At 47.4% G+C, this 20,331-nt stretch overlaps 8 protein-coding genes across 8 annotated transcripts; 4 read left to right on the forward strand and 4 right to left on the reverse strand.

Annotated features, from left to right (window-relative positions):
• Positions 1–2,082: 2,082 nt before the first annotated feature.
• On the reverse strand, positions 2,083–4,152 carry LY89DRAFT_750864 (FAD/NAD(P)-binding domain-containing protein; the record flags this gene model as incomplete). The annotated part of the gene is made up of 3 exons (XM_018221216.1): positions 2,083–2,209; positions 2,267–2,316; positions 2,376–4,152. The coding sequence occupies 3 exons, from the start codon at positions 4,150–4,152 to the stop codon at positions 2,138–2,140; spliced, it is 1,899 nt and encodes a 632-aa protein (XP_018069848.1). The 3' UTR covers positions 2,083–2,137.
• Positions 4,153–5,804: 1,652 nt separating this feature from the next.
• Positions 5,805–6,959, forward strand: LY89DRAFT_619433 (uncharacterized protein). Its single transcript, XM_018210875.1, has 4 exons — positions 5,805–5,820; positions 5,909–6,077; positions 6,132–6,393; positions 6,452–6,959. Exons 3-4 carry the CDS (start codon positions 6,153–6,155, stop codon positions 6,640–6,642), a joined length of 432 nt encoding a protein of 143 aa, XP_018069849.1. The 5' UTR covers positions 5,805–5,820; positions 5,909–6,077; positions 6,132–6,152; the 3' UTR covers positions 6,643–6,959.
• Positions 6,960–7,129: 170 nt separating this feature from the next.
• Positions 7,130–8,308, reverse strand: LY89DRAFT_720029 (uncharacterized protein). The gene is made up of 3 exons (XM_018218539.1): positions 8,103–8,308; positions 7,430–8,030; positions 7,130–7,370 (listed from the first exon to the last, which is right to left on the reverse strand). The coding sequence occupies exons 1-3, from the start codon at positions 8,217–8,219 to the stop codon at positions 7,186–7,188; spliced, it is 903 nt and encodes a 300-aa protein (XP_018069850.1). The 5' UTR covers positions 8,220–8,308; the 3' UTR covers positions 7,130–7,185.
• Positions 8,309–10,019: 1,711 nt separating this feature from the next.
• LY89DRAFT_588391 (uncharacterized protein) lies at positions 10,020–12,103 on the reverse strand (the record flags this gene model as incomplete). Its single annotated transcript, XM_018209478.1, has 2 exons — positions 10,020–11,880; positions 11,937–12,103. The coding sequence occupies 2 exons, from the start codon at positions 12,101–12,103 to the stop codon at positions 10,020–10,022; spliced, it is 2,028 nt and encodes a 675-aa protein (XP_018069851.1).
• Positions 12,104–12,869: 766 nt separating this feature from the next.
• Positions 12,870–14,539, forward strand: LY89DRAFT_686232 (uncharacterized protein). The gene is made up of 2 exons (XM_018215238.1): positions 12,870–13,166; positions 13,312–14,539. Exon 2 carries the CDS (start codon positions 13,324–13,326, stop codon positions 14,308–14,310), a length of 987 nt encoding a protein of 328 aa, XP_018069852.1. The 5' UTR covers positions 12,870–13,166; positions 13,312–13,323; the 3' UTR covers positions 14,311–14,539.
• A 164-nt stretch (positions 14,540–14,703) lies between these two features.
• LY89DRAFT_670960 (uncharacterized protein) lies at positions 14,704–15,105 on the forward strand (the record flags this gene model as incomplete). Its single annotated transcript, XM_018213200.1, has 1 exon — positions 14,704–15,105. The coding sequence occupies one exon, from the start codon at positions 14,704–14,706 to the stop codon at positions 15,103–15,105; it is 402 nt and encodes a 133-aa protein (XP_018069853.1).
• A 188-nt stretch (positions 15,106–15,293) lies between these two features.
• Positions 15,294–17,127, forward strand: LY89DRAFT_114667 (uncharacterized protein). The gene is made up of 2 exons (XM_018205100.1): positions 15,294–15,465; positions 15,519–17,127. Exon 2 carries the CDS (start codon positions 15,535–15,537, stop codon positions 17,038–17,040), a length of 1,506 nt encoding a protein of 501 aa, XP_018069854.1. The 5' UTR covers positions 15,294–15,465; positions 15,519–15,534; the 3' UTR covers positions 17,041–17,127.
• Positions 17,128–17,432: 305 nt separating this feature from the next.
• Positions 17,433–20,282, reverse strand: LY89DRAFT_783633 (uncharacterized protein). Its single transcript, XM_018222703.1, has 2 exons — positions 20,130–20,282; positions 17,433–20,083 (listed from the first exon to the last, which is right to left on the reverse strand). Exons 1-2 carry the CDS (start codon positions 20,141–20,143, stop codon positions 17,536–17,538), a joined length of 2,562 nt encoding a protein of 853 aa, XP_018069855.1. The 5' UTR covers positions 20,144–20,282; the 3' UTR covers positions 17,433–17,535.
• Positions 20,283–20,331: the final 49 nt, after the last annotated feature.

Consider the following 20,331-nt stretch of genomic DNA (forward strand, 5'->3'; position numbering starts at 1 on the left):
CAAAGGGTGACTCATCTACACAATAGTTGAAATTCGACATATTCATCGCATATCAACAGTCTGGACGAAAAGTGAAGTTTCTAGTTAAGAGCTCTAAGGTGGCTGAAAATGAAGAGTGAGGGGCAGGACCAAGCAGCACATAATATCAAATCTCAAGAAAAAAACATCAAGCTCTTTGAAAAGAAAATCCAGTACGTTGAAGGAGCTTTAGTACAAGACACTAGTCTACCCGACGATTGACTTTCGACGAATTCAGGGCGCCCTGGCCTCGTGTTCGCCCGGAAGCCATACACGAGCCCTACCAAACGAGACGTGAAATAAAAAACTGTACACAAACAAGCATAGAAACAATCTCCAACAGTAATTGACAAAAGAAACACGTATAGCACGTCATTATCCAACTACGGAAAGTGAACGGTGTCAGTGCCACCCATAGTACACGCTTTTGTGTGGATAGGCATAGCAACGTGCTCAAGTTCGGCGTCAGATCCATACAACACGTCCGCCAGAACGAAACAGATCTTTAGAAAAGAGACTCATGTTTCAAGAGTCAAGGACCTTTGATACGTACGGCAGACATTGTAATTGTTGGCGGTTGACTGGTGAGTGATTCGTGGCTGTTGAGGCGTTCTGGGAATGCTGTAAGATAGTCAAAGAGTGAAAATGGATCGTGGGAAGTGAAACTGGGGTACTGAACCAAGAGTCTCCGCTAATATCAACTGAGACTAAACCTTATTCTACGCTGCTAACCCGTCTCGGTCATAGGGACGTTTACTAGTGACGTGCTCGAGCGAACAGTCGAGCGACGACTAAGCGCAGTCCTCACAATGATATCCAGGTAGTCATCTGGCATTGTCTTGCAGAGCGACTGAGCAAGCGATGAATGTATCATTATGCTGTAACGTGAAGCAAGGCATGAAATACAGATCTATGATAGTAGAACTACAATGAAGACTACAATGGGACTAATGTAGGGTTGAGAATGGCATCTACTTCATGATATCCTTACCCATTATGGTTCATAATGCAGCGTTCTGCAAAGATAAGGGAGACTTTCAGCTCCCTTAAACCTCAGAAGGAAGAGGAAATGCTTTTAAAAAGTTGCATATAGTTCAAGTTGAAAGCTTGCCAGTCAGTTAACCGTTTCCACACAGGCAGGAGAGCAGTTAATGTTCAACTTGTGGCACTCAGTTATTGCCAATTAAAGACTATTTATTTCATTATTTGAGCGAGAATTCATATAAAGCTCTTCCAGTGCCTTGATACGCTCGCCTTCTAGAGGTTAGCTTATTTGGTCGGAAGAGTGCCATAGATATTCGTCGACGACCATTTTGATGAACATTGTGCAGCCCATTAACAAAAACAATCTGTAGCCATAGTGGACAAAGCTGACTAAGCGTCAGAAACCCATGCTGAGAATGACTTGGAACATGCTTGCTAGGCATCTGGAATAGAGCGCCGCATGTTGCGAGCAGCTCTCTAAGTTAGCTTGAGATGTTTGGCTCATGATGTTTCTCAAGAGATTATCTTCATAATACACAAACGGCAGCACAAACGACCGCGAACTTTATTCTGGTTCTATAACTACGCAGGTAGCTCTGAACTGTATCAAATAGGCAGGAACGACTCTCGACAGCTTGACGCTGGACCTCACCTATTCATCATCATGCCTGGTAGTCTAAAGGCTTTTCTTCAAAGACTAAGACAGCCCTGGAAGCTACAATGGTGGACTGTGCAGGACACTTTTACAGATTTTAAGTTGAAAGTCTTTGGCAAACAATCTTGAGTTGTGCTTGAACTCTCTGATGACACGTGACCTGACTCGAGGAAGCCATCTACGATACTTCCAGAGAGCTTTGCACAGCTCGAGAACATTATCATGAACATTTCACGTCACCAAGCTATCAAATCTTCCATTCCAAACTTAACAAGGCTCTTTTCCTGCCATCTAATCCCAAGGATGTGGACGCATTGACTAAATGCTTTGTGTACACATTGTCGCAAATCGCTAGTACAAGCTCAACCACTGGTTTCATTAATGGAAAGATTGAGAACGTGTGGAAAAATCTTGAATTCAGCATCAAAGGAAGTTGATTTATATTAACAGAACTGAGTGCAATTTCTAGCTTCAAGAGCTTTATTCACGAGGGTAAGTCGAGGGGAACTTTCCTGTCACATCACCCATGATTTGAATCGCAGTATATCGTCCCTATTGAAAAAATTAGCAGAGACCGAAAGGCTATGTAGATGTGTAGAGAAGACTTACAATCCAGCGACACATGTAAAAGCCAATACCCGAGAAGTAGAGTTGTGGGTCTATGTACCAGTCAGTATTGAAGTGAAGTCAAAGTTTCCCAAAGTCAGAAGCAACTCACGTCCGCTAGCAGTAGTATACCCCGGAACCTCTCCCTCAGAATCAACCCCAAATAGACTAACGTTCTCCACCATCCCCGCACTTTTCTCATCCAAAAACCCACTCTCCCTCCACCTCTTTGGCAAATCCACAGTCTCATACCCCGTAGCAAGAACCACACCTCCCGCCTCAATGACCCTATCCTCCCCACCCTCAACGTCCCTCACCAATACACCATTCTCTACAAATCCCTTCGCTTCCCCTCGAGCAATCTTGATCCGATCACTAAACACCAAATCAAACATCTTCGGCTGATCCATATAGAAACTCCTGCCCCGCTCTTCGTACGCTCTAGACACAAGACAAGGCGTACGATCAACCATATAACCCTTACTCTCAAATTCCTTACAGCGCTCAGCCTGCGCTTCGATCATAGCCGCCAAAGCTCCTCGTGCCAAGTCTCGCGTAACAGCAGCCGGCATACCGGTATCCAGAAAATCAGCAACTTCAACGGATGTTTGGCCTTGCCAGCGCATTGTGACCATTGGACCAATGACGTCGAAGTCGAAAAGAACAGTAGGACTACGTTGGAGGATCGTGACGGTTTTGACGGCGGGGCTGAGGGCCAGGTTGTGTGCTACATCGTGAGCGGAGTTACCTGAGCCGATAATGAGGACGTCTTTGTTGCCATATGGTGCGGGAGTACGGTACTCAGTTGTGTGTTCGATGGGGCCTTTGAACAATTGGCGGTCTGACAGCTTGGGGGATTTGGGGTTTTCGTGTGAGACGAGGAAGCCTGTTGATATGACAATGTTCCTGGCTTGGAGTGTTGCCTCCTTCTTGGTCTCCACATCTTGGACTTTAGTGGTCCATAAATTTGTCTTCTCGTCGAAGGAGTTGCTCAGGACTTTAACACCGGCGAAGACTGGAAGCTTCAATTCTTCGACTGCTGTGCCGAAGTATCTTGTCAAGTCTTGACCATACAAGTATTCGGGATACCCTTCACTCGGTACAGGAAACATGGGGAGTTGGATCATGACCGCAGGATGATGCAGCCTGACATTTTCATATCGCTTTGTGGACCAGTTTCCACCAGCCATGGGCTCAATGTCAAAGGCAGCCACATTAGCACCAATGGAATCGAGCATGATCGTGTTCGCAAGCCCACTACTGCTTGCACCAATGACAATGGCATCGAGAACCCCTTGGACACGAGGCAGACCTTGAGCATGTGCCTTTCCTCTCTGCGAAACATCAATCAAGGAGGGAGACTGGCGAGGAAGTGACTCAAATGGATGTTCGTCAAGTGATATCACAGCTGTAGCCATGATCCAAATCTTCCATTGACCACCCTTGGGTACTAGTTTGACTTGTCCAATGCACTTCGACGTGGGAGCTTCTGTCGTGAATCCGAATGGAACATCGAGCGAGGCCAGCTGAGGCGCCATTCGTATAAACGCTGGTTCCATATCCATAGTATCATTTTTCTCCACCGAGAAGTTCGACGGCTTCCTTCTCTGGCATAGTGTCTTGAAAGCTTCGGTGATATGTTGTGCTCCTTTCAAGGTCCGCTTGTCGAAGGTGAGAGTCAAGCTGTCTCTCCACCAGGAATCTTCATAGAAGAATCCTTCAAATGTTTCCCAGTCTCTCTTATGAATAGCTTCAGCGAATTGTTTGATGAAGGTGGTAGCTTCTTTGCCGACATCGAGAGTCGATTCGCCATCGAAAGTCGGTACATGAGGGATGCCTGCTGGCAAGTCACTGACATGGACTCGGGGTCGATGTAGTACCTCAGTCATGGTGGTTGTGTTTCTGAAGGACTTTTTAGGTGGGGAAGTTGCGCTTTTATGATCGACAGCTTCTCTTTGTGTACTCCCAGCCCTAGCTCCGTTCACTTATATATTGGCTAGTAAATTCATAAAATTTAGATATTTAACAGTCATTCTCATGGCTTCGCTGCACAACCATCACAAACGGCGGTTCCGGAACAGGCATTAGCAAGGAGGATCAAACTAGGAACACAGTCAGCACGTGGACAAAATCGTGTTTAAAGCTGCGCGAGCTCATACCATAAGACTTGGATATTATTGTCCCAAACCTTTTAGGACAATATCAGTGGGCTAAGTCCGGATTGTGAACTAAGATTTGAGGGTTGAAGTAGGTAAAAACAACTTGTAGTACGACGTGAAAACTTTTCCATCTCGAAGAAATTGCCTTTCCAATTTATATTATCCCACAAGTTCTTGGACAATATTATCTTGTATCCCAAATTTTTCCACAGTAATAGTGTTGCTCGTCAATGGACCGGAAGATTTGTTGGCAGGGGGCGGACGCAGGGGCGGGGAACAAATTTGGGGCGGCTTTCAACCAGTTCCGCCCCGCCGATCTGACGAGAGTAAGATTTTGGTCGAGGGGTGTGACACAACATCGATGATATCTAAATCAATTGCATTTGAACAATAGATCAATAATAATTCTCACCGAGACACGACTTATCCTCCTGATAAACATGCGTATTGAGGGTCCCACAATTCAGAGCTCTAAGTCACTTTCGAGACAAGTCATGTTGATTTAGAGCAGATTACTGGTAATGTCCCACGCCCCCATATTGCTTTTGCTCATAATAAGCTATATAAATCTTATCTGGATTAATGTTAGTATATGCTTATTTCTATTCATTTTTAAGAAACATGAGACTTGAGCCCAGAAATCAGTATGCAAATCTTCTCAAACTCTTGGTACATTGATAAATACTTGCAACACAAAATCTTCAAGATATGAATAATTTGGCTTATACTCAACAATTAAATTGTCCTTGTTTCATAGAGTGATTATGGTCGTGATAAGTCTGTCCACTGTTAGCCTCACTTTTACTTTCTAAATATTTCGAAATTAAGTTTTATCTTTCTTTATTTTATTATAATTTTAAAGGACTATAATGTTCGTCACTAAATCAAGACTTTACCATCCTTTTAAGTATGATGATCGGTTCAGACTTTAGAGCTTTATATTTCTCTGTGAGATAGATCGCATTATTCCTCGCTATATTGGTTTTACTCATGGTATGTTGTTGGGCTAGAATGTTACATTTATATTAGTATATGTTAGTTCCTAGTCAGTCCAAAACTCGAGATAACAATTCTTGATTTCCTGGTACATTGACTAATATGTTCAATACAAAACTGTGGGATATACTCTATTCTCAGTGCAAGCGGATCTCATTCATCACATTGTTCCTTGTTTAAACAGCTCTTAAGCCGGCTACATGTCTGCTAGAATGGACAGATCTATCTTTTCAATGAAAGGATCACACTGCTATCTAGCATGGACTTACGGAGCATAAGTACCTATTTAGTCAGGTTTGGGGTTTGAGCTCGCTTAGCCATTCAGGGGCTTGGAGCTACTACCCACAGTGAAGAGGCTGTGCAAGTTCAAAACAACAGCCTTCTGAGTTGGTTCAAATCGAGGTATGTTAATTTGCTGTAGAATTCGTGATATTCTACGAATTACTTTTTGCATAAAAATGAAAACACGTTGAAGGTAATATGAACACAGATCTACAGTTTTACGCCACAGCCCTTGGCCTTGACGTCAGAGGGCGAAATACCGCACCTCTCTCGTCCGACAGCCTCGTGGGGCATACTTTCCCTCGCTGTAGAAAGCGCTCTCTTGTCTCGCAAAATTCTCGGACAATGCTCAAAACTTAATCTCCGACCCAAGTACAGTAAATGCCATCTAAACTCTATTGTGCGACATCAATCGCTAACAAGAAAGTCAGGAATTTGTCGAAGCCGAAACCATGTCTCATCAACCATCCACCACCGATAACATCAAGAGCACCGCCAATTCGGCGTACAATTCCGTCGTAAACACAATTACACCTTCGAACAATCAAGAAGATTACGATCCAAATCAAGACCCAGCAAATTTCAAGAAGGATGCACACGGAAACACGGTCAAGAAAGGCGACTTGAAAGACAAATTGAACGAGGCTGCATTGGGTGGACCAAGAGAACCAGAACCAACATATGTTGAGAAAGGTGCGTTCTTGTGATGATTTGCAGTACTCAGTAAGGATACAGAGGGCTAACGGTTCAGCTCTTTCAAATATTCCAGGTGTCAGCAAATTACAACAAATGGCATTCGATCAGGGCGAACCAGCGAAGCAAGGTCAACCTCCAGGACCTCCAGAAAGACCGGATCACGATGTTCAAGTCGAACAGTTCTTGAGGAAACAGTATCACAGCCAGAGTGGGGACGGCATGCCGGATCCGGACGCGAAGGATTGATGTCTTGAGTTTATGGAAGGGGTCCTGGACATTAGGGGTCAATATTCAATACTTATAGAGTCCATGGACTCAGCGGGCAGCCTATGTCGGAATAAGAGAGATTCATGAGAGGAATATCGGTCCTGGCCGGAAAAGTTGTACACATGTTCACGGGACAATCCCCCTCAGCATACGTAATAGGCCTGTTTCATCTCGTCAAACCAAGCGTGTTCAGGAGACTGCACTTCAAGTTTTATCACAGAGACGAGACTAGAGAAGAGAACTGCTTTAGCAGCACCACTACAAATGAAACATCAGACCCTGCTGGAGATGGTGGGACTTGATCATCTGCACGTGTGATCTAGCTCGTGAACATTGCAATATCCCCGTTTACGCACAACATCGTGTTGTCCACAATATATCTGGCAGAGCATAGGAAATATACACAAGAGGTGTGGATTCTCAGAGAAATGCCATGTTATCATACGGCAAGCACCAAGTTGTACATACGCATGCTGACCGGTGTTCCTCAACCTCGAAATCTCCAGGAATTCATCAATTTGATTAGACCTTCTCCCCAGCAGCTCTTCTCAATGCCTGCGCAGTCCACTCTGGGTAACTAACCATCAAGCAATGCCCACCCTCCTCACACCTTTCCACAACATCAAAAGCACTCTCCACCTGACCCCTCGCCGCACCTAGCATACCCTCCACCGCCTCTAGAGTGAAAACACTCTTGTCCTTCATTCCTTGCACATACGTACTCGGAATATCTCTCCAAGCAGCATAAGTCAACGTACGTACACACCAAGACTTTGATGTGGTTCCAGTTCCTTCACCCACTTCTCACGAGTTGAAGAACATTCCGACGAAGGAAGATCATGATAAAAAATTGATGCTGCATCAGATGGAGTGACAGTCGTGATATCATCAGACGTATTGATTTTCATCCAAGCGGGAAACTGGGAGTATTCTCCTCGCAGTGTAGGTTGAAAGCCTATGGGCATGGCGAATGCGTTGATGCATACGAATCTGATCACGCCACCCTTTTCTCCTCTGGTTTGGCGCTCTTTCTTGCCGAGTCCTTTGCATGCTTCGGATCCGGGCATGCCGGTGTAGGAATGTACGGCTAAGACGATGTCTTTACCCTCGTTGATGAGAGAGGTGAGGCAGTCACGAATGGCTGTGACATCCTCGGCGAAGTCCTCGTGAGGAGGAACGGCTCCAGCGGAGGGAAGAGGAAGGAGGACGGTGGGGTATCCGTGCTTATGGAGATGGGAAGCAACATCTGAGTAGATAATTGGCTTGTGCCATGCTCCTGGGACCATCACGATTGTTGGTTTGGACATTGTGACTTGAATTGAGAGATTCCGGGGGCGATGTTCTCGGAACTTAGGGAGAAATGAAATCTGCAAAGTTGGATTCTGAGATCAGGAACATGTTGACATGAGAAGTGCTGATGTCTAAATTACAGTGCTTACAGGAACTGGCGGAAGTCCGCCGCTAGTCTGAATTCGCGGTAGCCGTTCCGAATCGGTTTTATGCTTGGGTACTCGTTCTTCGTGGCCAATTGGCAAATTGGTACTCATGATTGTCATGATGTACCTCGAATCCTGTCTCCTCTGGCTCGCTAGGCTAATCCATCCCCTTTATTGGTAAGCGAGTCTTGATCGCCATTTCGCATGAGCTTAAGAGATTAACAAGGCACTTTTGGAAGCCTGCTGAGAGGCATTCTATGATTGGGGATTCGTACGATGATAAGCTTCGCTTCCCTCGGCTCTGCCCCTGTTTATCATGAAGATCGTTATGACTCCATATCGCCGGGGAAAGAATCAAACCAGTTGGTAGAATACATAGATACCAAGAACGAGCATGGATGACGCAACCTACCCGTGATCAATTTTAAGACATAAATCATAGAAACATGGTTTTAGACGTATTGCAGGCAAAAGCCCTGTAGCAGAAAGGGACTTTCTCTGGGAGAGGCGACACGCCCGATAAGATGCCCAAGTTCAGAACTCGTTTATGAAAATGCTGCAAAAATGAAGGACAATACAAATGACACCCTTATACATTGCACCAGATCACTGAGCATGCCGTAAAAGCTCGAATGTTGGTGTGAGGGTATCGTAGCCTCGGGTTGGCACATGGTGTAGAACTTTGGTTGCGAAGGATTACTTTGATGTGCCTTGGCATCAGAATACTATTCTATTCTTGATACGTCTCGACTCCAGAATATGGACTTGAGTTTTACCCGACTTTTCAGGAGCAAAAGAGCCGTGCCAAGGACGGACAATTGGAAAGCTCAACTCTGATCTAATGATTCCATAGACATCTCATTCCGCAGGATTGCACTCATCAACATAATTTGGAGATACGCTCTTTGGAGGCGGCCTGGCGAGGTGCCCATCATTTGCTGGCATAATACAGTAATACTTTGTCAAGGTTCAAGAACAAAAGAAGATTGTCTCGACTGTTCCAAGCATCCGTATCTGAAGTCTGGTATTGAGTTTCCTCGAGATCTCCGTCTGCGCATGTCGACTTAAATATCAAACTGGGTAGAAGGAGAGACTGAACTAGAGGAAAGGTTGAAGCAACTAAACAGCGTGGGACGTCTTCGCTACCAAAAGTCACCAGGATACCAAAACTACCAATGGGGCTTCAGTTCGTCGCAAGGGAGGTTAATTTGGACAAGACTGAAGTGCCTTTCCTGTACATCTGCCATGTACTTTCCAGCTGCCAAGAAATTCACCACAGGTGACACGTAGCTGATTACAGGGAGAGGGGAAAGGGACTGGAAATGAATTTGGAACTGTTTTCTGGCTCTTGCTGAAATACTTGAATGTGTCTAATTCTTGGGCAATTTCACCGAGAAAGCAGAAAGCTAAGGTCTCTAGACTCGATCAAAACGTCTTTGCTTTGATGTCTGTTTTTTTCCACGCCGTGCAAAGCCCTACTACTTCGCTACCTAGGTATGCGTCTTGAACCGAACTTCCATCAAATACAGTGAAGGCTCAACCTAGAGCCTGACACCTCGAAGCCAACTCCAATATTCAACAGTGCATAAAACGAAGAGGTGCAGAGTCCAACAGAAACAACGATCTGATCCCAAAAAATTTCTCTTCGAAAACAAAATCTCAACATAGCATAGCACTTGCCATATCTGACCTTTCCAAGATGCCCTTTCCACCACTGAAATAAATGTCAAGAAATAGTAAGAGCTTCCGTAACATCTGCTTGAAAACCAAGCAACAATCAATCGTCCATTCATCTATCATTCATTCGTTCATTGGTTCGCTCCATTCTAAAAACCCAATCGCTGTGTCCCATTCCCAATCCCACTCATCCATTCATTATGCCAAAACAGAAAAACCTCCCACAAGCAACAAACTAGCATCCTAACGACCGGGAGGAGGCGGTCTCGGACCAACGATTTGTCGTCGTCCCGCACCGATGCCCTGAGCTCCGCGGTTCTGACCATCACCGCCTGTATACCCAGTCCATTGATTAACGTCCCATTTGCCTCCAATGCCACCACCGATACCATCAACGCCATTTCCTTGCGGTACCTTGCTTTTAAGTTCCTTTTGAGATTCTTCCCATTCTTGTTGCCGTTGGCGCTCCATCTCCATTTCTCTTTCTAGGAGGGATTTAGATGCCCAGCCACCGGCCTTGGTCTTCTGTTGTGAAGCCATACGTCTGCGATCTTCGGCATCGCGTTCTGCTGAGCTGTCGAAGCCACCAATCTCGTTCGAGTAGGTGGTGGTAGGTTGAGATTGTTGCGGTGCAGGGTTGGAAGCTAGGTAACGGTCTGTTCGGCTTGTGTTTGGGGAGATTTGTTTCGGGGCTGCGTATTTTGTTGGGTCGGGAAGCGGACGTGAGGAAGGACCTGTGTTATTCTTTACTAGACGAACCGGTTGAGTCGGCTCTGGAAGAGGACGAGGAGATTTCGCTGGTGGTGGAGCATCGTGTGAAGCATTCCATTGCTTTCGCAGATAATCTCGCTCATCTTCTCGCCATGCTTCATCGCTGTTCTTCCGTGATGGTGCCCGTGGCCGACTTCGTGATCGGGCCCGTGTCTTGTTGTTCTCCTCCTTCATTCGCACGGTCATATCATGGTCCTCCACAACCTGGCGACTCCGTTGGTTCAATTTGGCTTGTCGCTCTCGCTCATATTGACGTTCTCGTTCGCGAGCTTGTTCAAGCTCTCGCTCCAACTCCTTGATTCGGCTGCTTTCCGAATTGTTGCCATTCGAAGCGCCATTTTCTGCATGGTACTGGCTGAGGAACTGGCCCCGTAATCGCGCATCGCTGTTCCCACGCATACGCTTGCGTTCTTCTTGTAATCGGGCTTCGGCCTCTTGTTCCTCTTGCTGTCGCCTCTCTTCCTCCAATTTCCATCTTCTCTCCTCTTCCTCCCATTTGCGCTTCTCTTCTTCGGCTTTTTGTCGCTCTTGCTCTCTCAATTTCCTCGTCTCATCCGCCCATCTCTGCTCCTCTGCGATACGAGCACGCTCTTCCTCAGCTTCTAGCTCCTCACGCTGTCTCCGCTCATCCTCTTCAGCCTGTATGCGTTGTCGCTCCTCTTCGGCCTCTTTCTCCTTTCTTCGCTTCTCCTTCTCTGCCATATTCGGAACATGCGGACCAGCACTTGTGATCTGCCGTCTGCCACCAAACGACACTCCTAAGTTGCCTTGACTCGCACCTCCCATATATCCATACTGCGCAATATTCCAAGCCGGGGCTGTAGCTCCTTCATCTGCCTTCTTACTCCAGCTACTGACTGATGGTGACAGCGGAGTGCCTTTTGTAGGACTCCATCTTCCACTGTTCGAATCGCCCGTCCTCGTAGGTGTTAATGAACTAACAGGTCTGACACCTGATCCGTAAGCCGAAGACCCATTACTAGCATTCGAAACTCCACGTCCTCGATTTCCATAGCTGCCTCCACCAACAAGACCTGATCCAGTGCCTTGAGGACTCATGATGCCGCCGCTGCGTTTACCACCGATAGGGGTTGGGAATTGAGAAGGATTGATTCGGTTTGCTGCTCTGCTGAATGCGCCAAGACATTGTAGGACTTGCGCCGGATCTTTGGCTTCGTATAAATCGACCGTAAGGAACATATCGTGCTCCTGGAGACCGAAAGGAGGCTTCCGACAAGCTTCGAGGAATAGCGCAATGTTTTCCATCTGTACGAACGGCATTACGGCTCTAGCCTTGAACCGCAGAGTGTTCGGCACAGCGAGATTGACCAACCTAGAACATTGCGGTCAGTTTACTGTAGATCCGCAGAATAAGAATGGAGGCCATACTTGCAAAGCGCAACTCCATCTTTGAGACCTGGCAAAAGATCCGCACTCGGGAGGGGTTCTCCAAGGGAGGATTCGATGAATGTTTTGGCTTCATTCGCAGCAGATTCGGTATATCTATCCAAGCGTAATTTGCGCATATCGCTGTCGAGGGAAGTGACAGAAGCCATGATTGCGATTTATTGTAGTGTAACTTGGTCCGGAGTCACAGAAAAAGTGCAACCTCCTGCTCTTGTGTTTATTGCGTGGAAGGCGCAGCGGCATGAACTAAACGCGGATTGCCGTCATTAGGCGCTCATTTGCTTATTTTGAGGCATTCATGCAGATTTCACGTGAGGAAAAATGTAATGGCAAAGCCAAAGATTATCGCTGTTTCGACAAATATTAATGTTATATACATGATTAAAAGCCTCCTCAATACTTTGTCCACTAGATACACGTAAGTCAGATTTATTACCACGTGCTGGAAGTAGGCTGTATCACGTGAAAGACAACCTATGAAAACTGCTCAGATTGAGACGGAAATGCTCTTCAAAATGATCCATACTCTTGAGACTTCGAGGAGGTCTATCAAGACAACTTGCCACTTCTATTTCTTGTTTACAAGCAATGTCATCCACGTGAGACAGTCTGACTGAAGCCTCAGGCTCATACTTATTATGTCAGCACGGTAGCCGTGCACTTAGACAAGAGCTACTCTCTTTGTATCAATCAAGCCTCCTCACCATCGGTTAAATGCTGATCAGTCCGAGACAGCGGGGAACAAGGATCCTTGGCCATCAGCATTATGTTCCACATTTATGCAATCAGTCCAATGAAGATCCTGGCTCTGCTAATCAGGACCCGGAGTGCTGTCTAACTGTCTTTGCTCTAGTGTGGTTCTCGTCCAGCTTGAATCGCAACTCCAATGAGAGCTCGAAGCTGTCGCCGCCTCCCAGTTAACCAGGCAAAGCAGCCTTTCCGTTCTTACATCTGAACTTCCGCCCTCAGCTTGTCCTTTTCTTTCACCCACACACACTCCTAATAAGTATCGTCTTCCTCTCACACCGCACCTCTTCTTCCTTTCCTTTTCTCCTTCACACTTCCCTCTTCACTCTTCACTTTTCTTCCCCAATTGACACCTTCCACTACCTCACTTTCTTAATACTTCTCATTCCGAAATTGTCAATCATGAGATACTTCGACCAATCTTCCTCACCTATTCTTGTCTTACCGCCTCAACTTCCACCACAAGTAAGTCTTCTTATCAACGCCAAGATGTGTCAAAAGCAATCATCCTTCCCATCCGGATCAAGTTCTCGAGAACGATTCCACCCTGCTCCTTCACCACGTCTGCCTTTGGCCTACCCTTAAAGCATTAGATACTAACAGAACTCAGCCAACCTTCAATATGGGGTCAACACGACCAACCTTCACTTCTCCATTCTCGAACGGCGCCCAGCAATCACCCCTCAACTCGTCGTGGTCGCACCTGACGCCAACACAAGCTACCCCATCTTCAGCAGCTGGCCGCAAGCGTTCACGCGATGAAGCCGCATCAAATCTCGAAGAAGATTACTTCCCAGTTCAACCACCAGCCGCCAAACCAGAACCAGAGAATGAGGAAGAATGGGAATACGGAGAGGGAATGACCTTGATCAGGAAAGGTGGCTACATTATCGAAGCCAGCAGTCAGACTGGTACATGGGCTGAAGAGAAGGCCGAGCAAGAGAAGGCAAAGGCGGCTGCTATACACGCACTTTCGAACGCGGGTCCCGAGCGACCGGTTCTTCGCGCCGCCAAGAGTCAAAGGCTGGATCTGAGTGCGACGCCCGCGATAATTGAAGAGGTCTCACAGAATGGCACACTTGTGTCACCAGGATCACCTGAACGTCACATCGAGCCCACTGTCGACGATTTCACTCGTCATCTGGGCATCGGATGGTCGTCAATCAACCAAGCAGATCTGGATATTCAAGCCGCTGCACGAGGCTGGGCCAAGTTCATCGAGAACCACTTCCCAGTCACCGACGCAAAGATCCGACTCCAAAGCAAGGGACTTGCAAGCTATTTGGTTGAGGCGAATGAGGGATATTTCCTGTTCGGTGAGGACTTGAAGCAAGGGAGACTTGTGAGCACGAGTTTGGACAGGACTTGGGTCAACCTTCAAGGTCCTGTTCCTGCATTTGAGGGCGACTTGGTGATGGAAGCTGGCCAAACTCCCAAGGTCGACGTTGATGTCCAATCAAGTGTCAATGAGGCGCACGTGATGAACGGGTTTGCGAGCGGGAATGGTCATCTCATGAATAACGGCCACGGAATGATGGATATGCAACATATAAACGATGGGCAGGATACTACGGGAACTACCATGGAAATGGACATGGATATGAGCTAAACGGCCATAATATAATGACATATTTGGGAGGGATACTTAAAATGGGGGATTACTTTTCAGCAGGAGTCTGGCTGGTTGGAATTGCATTTCGGGCACGGTTGGGGTGTTGTTCGTGAACGAACTTTGTAACAATAGCATAGGAGGGATGGGAGGATAGCTCTGGGTATCGGCTTCGGCGTTGGCTATTCAAGTAGCAGCAGCATCATCAGCATACGGTATATGAAGAGATAGTTTCAAAACCTCAAACAACTGCCACGTACCACGAGACTCGGAGAGAGGTGAGGGCATCATGTGATACCATCCTCGAGTGATCACCTGCAGCCCTCACTTCCAGCCCCTCCAGCAAGGGCCAACGACCGTCGTTGAAAAATAGCGCAAAATAATGCAGGATTTATGAAGGGGTGCACAAGCCAATGCAAAGCCGCGATCCTGCCCTCACTCTGCGTTCCCCTCTTGATTCGACCGACGCTGGCCGCCAATGCAAGAATTCTGCAAGCTGCAGTCAGTCCACTCGAACTCCCCAGCAGCGCACCGCATTTTCAGGTCGTTCTTCTGCCGGCAAGAGACTGGCCAGCACGGTCAAGGACAAGACATGCGATGCTTGTACCCGAACTAGAATCCGATGAATTGATTTGTGCAGATGCCAGCTGTGGTTCCGCAGACCATGCAGAGTTATTGGGTAAGGCGTCTTCTAAGGTTACGGCGGGCCAAGAACTTGCTTGTGATTCTCCCATCGCCACACTTGCTCGACCAAGCCCCGATGTGCGGTGCGGTGCGGTGCTGCGCTGCGCTTGAGCGCGATTGAGTGCTGAGTCTTTCAAGGGGGGAGCTGTGAGTGTAGTGTTGTGTTGTGTTGTGTTGTGCTGTTTTGCCTGTCCCTTTGTTGTTGAGAACCTTCGACGCGTTTCGTGAGCTCGAAGGAGTCGCCGAGAGACATCTACTGATTTGGTCTTGCTCTCTTTGCCTGCTGCCCCCGTCTCGCGAAAGAAAGAACCTCGGGGACGTGTACTGTAAAAGGTGGGAGTGCAATAATAATAAGAGGCAGGAACGATCGCGTGCTACGAGAAAGTGAAGAACTTGCCAGTGTATACGATCCAGGCGACTCGGTACAAATTTTTATCCTTCAGCTCCGCGCAAAGATGCTTTATTGAATAAGTATATCTCACCCCACCCTTTTCGCGATGCGATATACTGATTCTGAGCTGAAGGCTGTACAAACAAACGATGGTCTCACAGGTAGAGCCTTCTCAATCGCTGACCCTTCGAGGTCCCTCGTCCGTCGTTCCGCGATCCTCGAGACATCGACGGCATGGCAGGTCGCATGCTGGAGGTACTTCGTTCGTTCCGCAGAATGAGTTCCCCGTCTTCAGCCACACTGGCGATGTCGAGATCCTTGTGAAGGCTGGCTCCCACACGAATCGATATCTCCTACATAAAATAATACTGTCACAATGCTCTGGGTTCTTTGAGGCGAGTACAAGTCAAGAATGGTCGCAGTCTGCGGGTGGTGGAGGGGAATTGGCAAGGCTGGGAGAGGACTCGGGAAGTGAGTCAGCGAGGAGGAGTGAGGTCAAGAAGAAATGGAGATATGAGCTGGATCCCGGAGCTGATCAGAATGATATACCCATGCTGGTTAAGAAGGAGGGCTCACATTCTCTATTTGGGTCCAACGATGGCCCACCACCAGTTCGAAATAAGCCGCCGTCGTCGAATCCTTCTTTCTTTCGCTCAGTCGCAAACCTCTCACTCTCAGCTCCAACTCATGCACCTGCTCCTCTATCTCACGAAGATCAAGACCTCCTTAATGACTACGACAATCTCTTTCGAATCTTCTACAATTACCCTCCGACCCTCGACCCAATCGACATAGCCATTGCCTACGTGCAATGCAAATCTCTCCTTACGTTGGCAGATCTCTACGACGCACTCGCTGTCGTAGGACCTAGAATCGACCATCACCTTCTTCAATTCCAATCTCGACTCTGGAAACAAATCGCCAAATACCCCTCTTCTTACCTGCGAATCGGCTATCTCTCACAATCCAAGACCATCTTCCAAGAAGCTCTCATTCATGTCGTAGGCGCATGGCCAGTAGGAGAACGTCACATCCGTCATCAACTCCCTGACACAGTTCTCGACATCATCGAAGACAAAGTCGAGGATCTCTCCGACTTGGTTGGTAAAATCGAAGGACGACTATTTCGTCTCACCCTCCTAACTCCTCGAGGCGAACGAGTAGGACCACAAAACTCGTACATAGATTGGTTAGCAGTCTCACTCTTTAGACAATGGCTAGCAGAAGCCACATCTCCACCACCGACACCACCGGCTCCTCGATCTCGGAGCGGAAACGGACACCATACACGCAACAACACAGTCCAAGTCCCCAACACCAACACGACCATCCAACAATACTCACCGCTTCCTGCTCCATCCGACATATCCACGAATGCACCAAACCCGAACCTCGGCCGCGTATTCCGCATCATCGGCTCTCTCCCCTCAACCTATCTCCCACACGAAGAATGCAAACGCTTCTTGAAACTAAGCCCAGACATCTATTCCCGCGAAAGCTTGAAGAAGTTCGAAAAGAGGCTCGATGAGCTTAAAGGCCTAGCGAGGGAAATTGTTAGACCATTGATGAGGTGCTCGTTGCTGGGTAGCGGAGAGGGTGTTAATTACTTAGTTTGCACGAAGGTTGGAGAGAGGGATTTCCCTTGGAGTGAGTAAGACAAAGAATGAACAACAGATACGGCGAAACGGCACATACAGCATTCACGAGCGTCATGATACCATAGCAGCAGATTATATAGCCAATTTTTTCATTTGTTTGTATGTAGGAGCATGGTGGATGGATTTCTTCAGATAAGGGGAAACGCGAGTACATGTTTGCTTGGATACCCTCTAGCAGGAGTAGGAGTTTGGGATCTCTCTTATTAGGTTGATAGGTAGCATAGTAATGAGATGATATAACTTTACTCTTGGGCTGAGGTGGCTGATCGTGAGGAGCCGGGACTTTAATGCCTCGACGAGCCGTATAAGAATACAAACAACCGCGGGAGAACTACTTAGCTCTTGACACTAACTATTTCACGCATGCACAGTTATCAGGATCAAAACTTGTTCTTCAATTATCATCCAATCTAGTCCAGCCAAATCTATAACTCCTAACTCCCCATCAACACTTACTCCAACTCCAGTCTCAACCCACATCCCCTCCCTCCCTTAATCCGCACTCAAATCCACAACCTCAACCTCGCTCAACCTCCACCTCCTCTCCCTCTCTTCTCCCTTCCCTACTTTCTCACCTCCAAAAACATCATCCTCATCCTCATCGGCATCAACCTCAATCTCTTTCCACGCCCCAGCTAAACTCTTCCTTGGCATGATGAATTTCTTTTTCTTCTTCATTTCTACTCTTCCTCGCAGCTCGAATGATTCAGCCGTCGTTGGTCTAGAACTCTGCATCGAGACCGAAGCAGAAGCAGAAGAGGAGGAGCGTAATTCGGCCAGGGATGGGAGCTCGGGACTTGAGGTTTGGGACCTGTGGTTCTCTGTCTCTGTATGCTGAGTATTCTTCGAGGCGGAGAAGTTGAGGAGTCTAGCCACGGGTTCAGGGGTGTGGGAATGGATCGAAACAGGGTGATCGGGCGAAACTCTCTTCCTAGGCGAAGGATGGTCCGGATCCCGGGTCTTGCTGGGTGTAGATGGGTCTTGAGTTCGGCGGGAGCGGGGTCTGGTGATTGTTACTGTGTTTGGGAGGTCGAGATTTGGCTCTGGAGATGGAGTAGGAGAGGGAATGGGGGAGTGTTGGTGTTTTGTCCCGTTTGATGGTATTAGAGAGAGGTTTGGTGAGCGTGGTGAGAGGGGTGTAGGAGCAGGTGGGCTGCTGGATGTGATGTAGCATGGCGAGGGGGGCCTGAAGATTGCTACGGGGGTGGATGATGGAGTGACAGTGTTCTTGGTGACTTTTGGGAGGTTCTGAGGGGATGAACTTGCTCGGGCTATGGTCCATGGATTGGTGTTGGGTTGTGGTTTTGTGGTAGCTGTGGGTTTGTTTCGAATCCTTGTGGTTGTCTTCGCTGGTTTTGTTGCAAGAGAGTCGGTGTTTGTTCGTGCGGATTCGTCAACTATTGCAGCTCTGCTGGCCTTAGTTGTTGGTAAAAATTGTGAGCGTTGTTGTGGTCTCAACCTAGGCGCAAGATATACTGGAGGCAGATCTGGCTCAGGAGATTCTGCTAGCTCTCTGGAAGCTTCTGACTTCTCGTTCTGTTTGGTGGGCTTGGTAACGGCTACAAACTTATCCATAGCACCCTTGGGCATGGCTGCCTTCTTGGCAGCAGCTTTCGCTTTGAGGAATTTCCTTGGATTTCGCAGAGATTCTTTATAGTCTTCTACTTTCAATGGCACACCAAGCTTCGCAATCGTTTCTGGCAGCCATAGCTTGTCCGGCTGAGTGGGATCATAGGTCGATGGCCCTCGTCTCCCTGGGCTCTTTGATGTATCTCTGTCTGACACATCTAAATCCCCATCATCAGCATTATTGGTGGCCAGACCACTTCTGCCAAAGTCTACCGCATCATCATGTTCGGCATCCAGGTCAATTCCAACAATATCGATTGGCGAATAGACCACTCTCAGTTCCTTGATGCAATCGACAGTGAAGTGGTTCCTGTTGCCGCAAATAGCGCGAACAAGCTCCATCTCGTTCATCGCTGTGAGTACTAGATCACCATAGCCAGAATCTCTTCGATCGCCTCTTAGACGAAGTTTGTGGACTAGAAGAGCAGGAGCAAGATTTCGAATGAACTTCCTCGCTCCTATCTTGTTGGTCCAATCAAAAGCTTCGCCCACAAACTGTCGAAGACCTTGAATGTCGATCTCTCCATCCCATACGATCTCATCTTTCATTTTCTGTACTTTGAGTGCCGAGGAGACAACTGGATTGGTATAATACCCCAGCACCTCTCGGTTTGGAAAGTTTTCCGGGATGGTCAATGTCTTGTGTTTAATCCGGAAATACTTGCTCTCGTTCGTTCGGATTTCGTGGGCTAAATTACCTCTCCAAGTTGCTATACCCGCGACATCGTTATTTGCCAACTTGCACAAGGAGTTTCCGAAACCTGCTCGAGCAGCTTCACATGCAACCTTGATACCACAATGCGGAATGCCCTCGGTTATATAATCACCACCACTCATAAGGGCGACTAGAACCATTCCTTCTCGGTCGAGTCCAGATTTGCCCTCTTTGGTTGCTTTGGCATCGTACACTGATACGTGGGTGGGAGATTTGTTCCCTCGTGTGCCTTCAGAGGACCAATTCCTAAAGGTCAAGCCACATCCAAACATGAGAGTATCGACATCTTCGCTAAGAACAGCGTCCACAATTCCATCTCTTTGCAGCAAAGCACATTCAGCTTCAGCTTCTCCAGGAGCCATATGGTAAGGATAGCCGAACAAAGCAAGCATTTGCTTCGTCATAAGATTTGGGACACAGGCGCCATGATGACCTGTCTTCTTGCCGCGCTTAAAAGGTGGCTTATGAGGCCCATCGAAGACAAAAAGAGGCTGTACGGAGAATGAAAGTAGTCGAAGAAGACGATAGTAGAAGGTACGAATTGCGGGGTTGCTTCCTCCTTGACCTGCTAGAGTCTGGAATTGCCAGATGGACACATCGATTGCCACTCTTAATGGTCGACCTTCCTTCTCCAACTTCTCAACAGCCAGTTTTGAAAGGGAAATTCTCTCCCCTGGACCAATTTCTCCATAAATTCTAACGAATGGTTAAAACTGCTAATGGACAAGAGTGGCAAACGAACCCTTTGATACCCATGACTTGGAGCGTGCTCCAGATGCCAGAATTTCTCTCCAAAAAATTATTATCTCATAATTACAGTATGCTATTACCAATACAAGCAAGGAGAGCAATTTGTCGTTGTCGAAAAGCAATACACCTCTAAAGAGTCGTGATAGCTTCGGGAGCAAAATCGTGTGACTTCTTATCGTTGGCTAGGGAACGGA

Source organism: Mollisia scopiformis, assembly GCF_001500285.1.
Source record: "Mollisia scopiformis unplaced genomic scaffold LY89scaffold_15, whole genome shotgun sequence".
Classification (NCBI taxonomy): Eukaryota; Fungi; Ascomycota; class Leotiomycetes; order Helotiales; family Mollisiaceae; genus Mollisia; species Mollisia scopiformis.

Excerpts from the sequence above, each read along its gene's own strand:
- LY89DRAFT_686232 (XM_018215238.1), top strand. The coding sequence starts at position 13,324 with ATGGGGTCAACACGACCAACCTTCACTTCTCCATTCTCGAACGGCGCC.
- LY89DRAFT_720029 (XM_018218539.1), bottom strand. The coding sequence starts at position 8,219 with ATGACAATCATGAGTACCAATTTGCCAATTGGCCACGAAGAACGAGTA. Across the intron at positions 8,031-8,102 it reads GCGGACTTCCGCCAGTTCCT|ATTTCATTTCTCCCTAAGTT; the intron begins GTAAGCACTGTA and ends CCAACTTTGCAG. Across the intron at positions 7,371-7,429 it reads GGAACCACATCAAAGTCTTG|GAATGAAGGACAAGAGTGTT; the intron begins GTGTGTACGTAC and ends CGTATGTGCAAG.
- LY89DRAFT_619433 (XM_018210875.1), top strand. The coding sequence starts at position 6,153 with ATGTCTCATCAACCATCCACCACCGATAACATCAAGAGCACCGCCAAT. Across the intron at positions 6,394-6,451 it reads ACCAACATATGTTGAGAAAG|CTCTTTCAAATATTCCAGGT; the intron begins GTGCGTTCTTGT and ends CTAACGGTTCAG.
- LY89DRAFT_114667 (XM_018205100.1), top strand. The coding sequence starts at position 15,535 with ATGGTCTCACAGGTAGAGCCTTCTCAATCGCTGACCCTTCGAGGTCCC.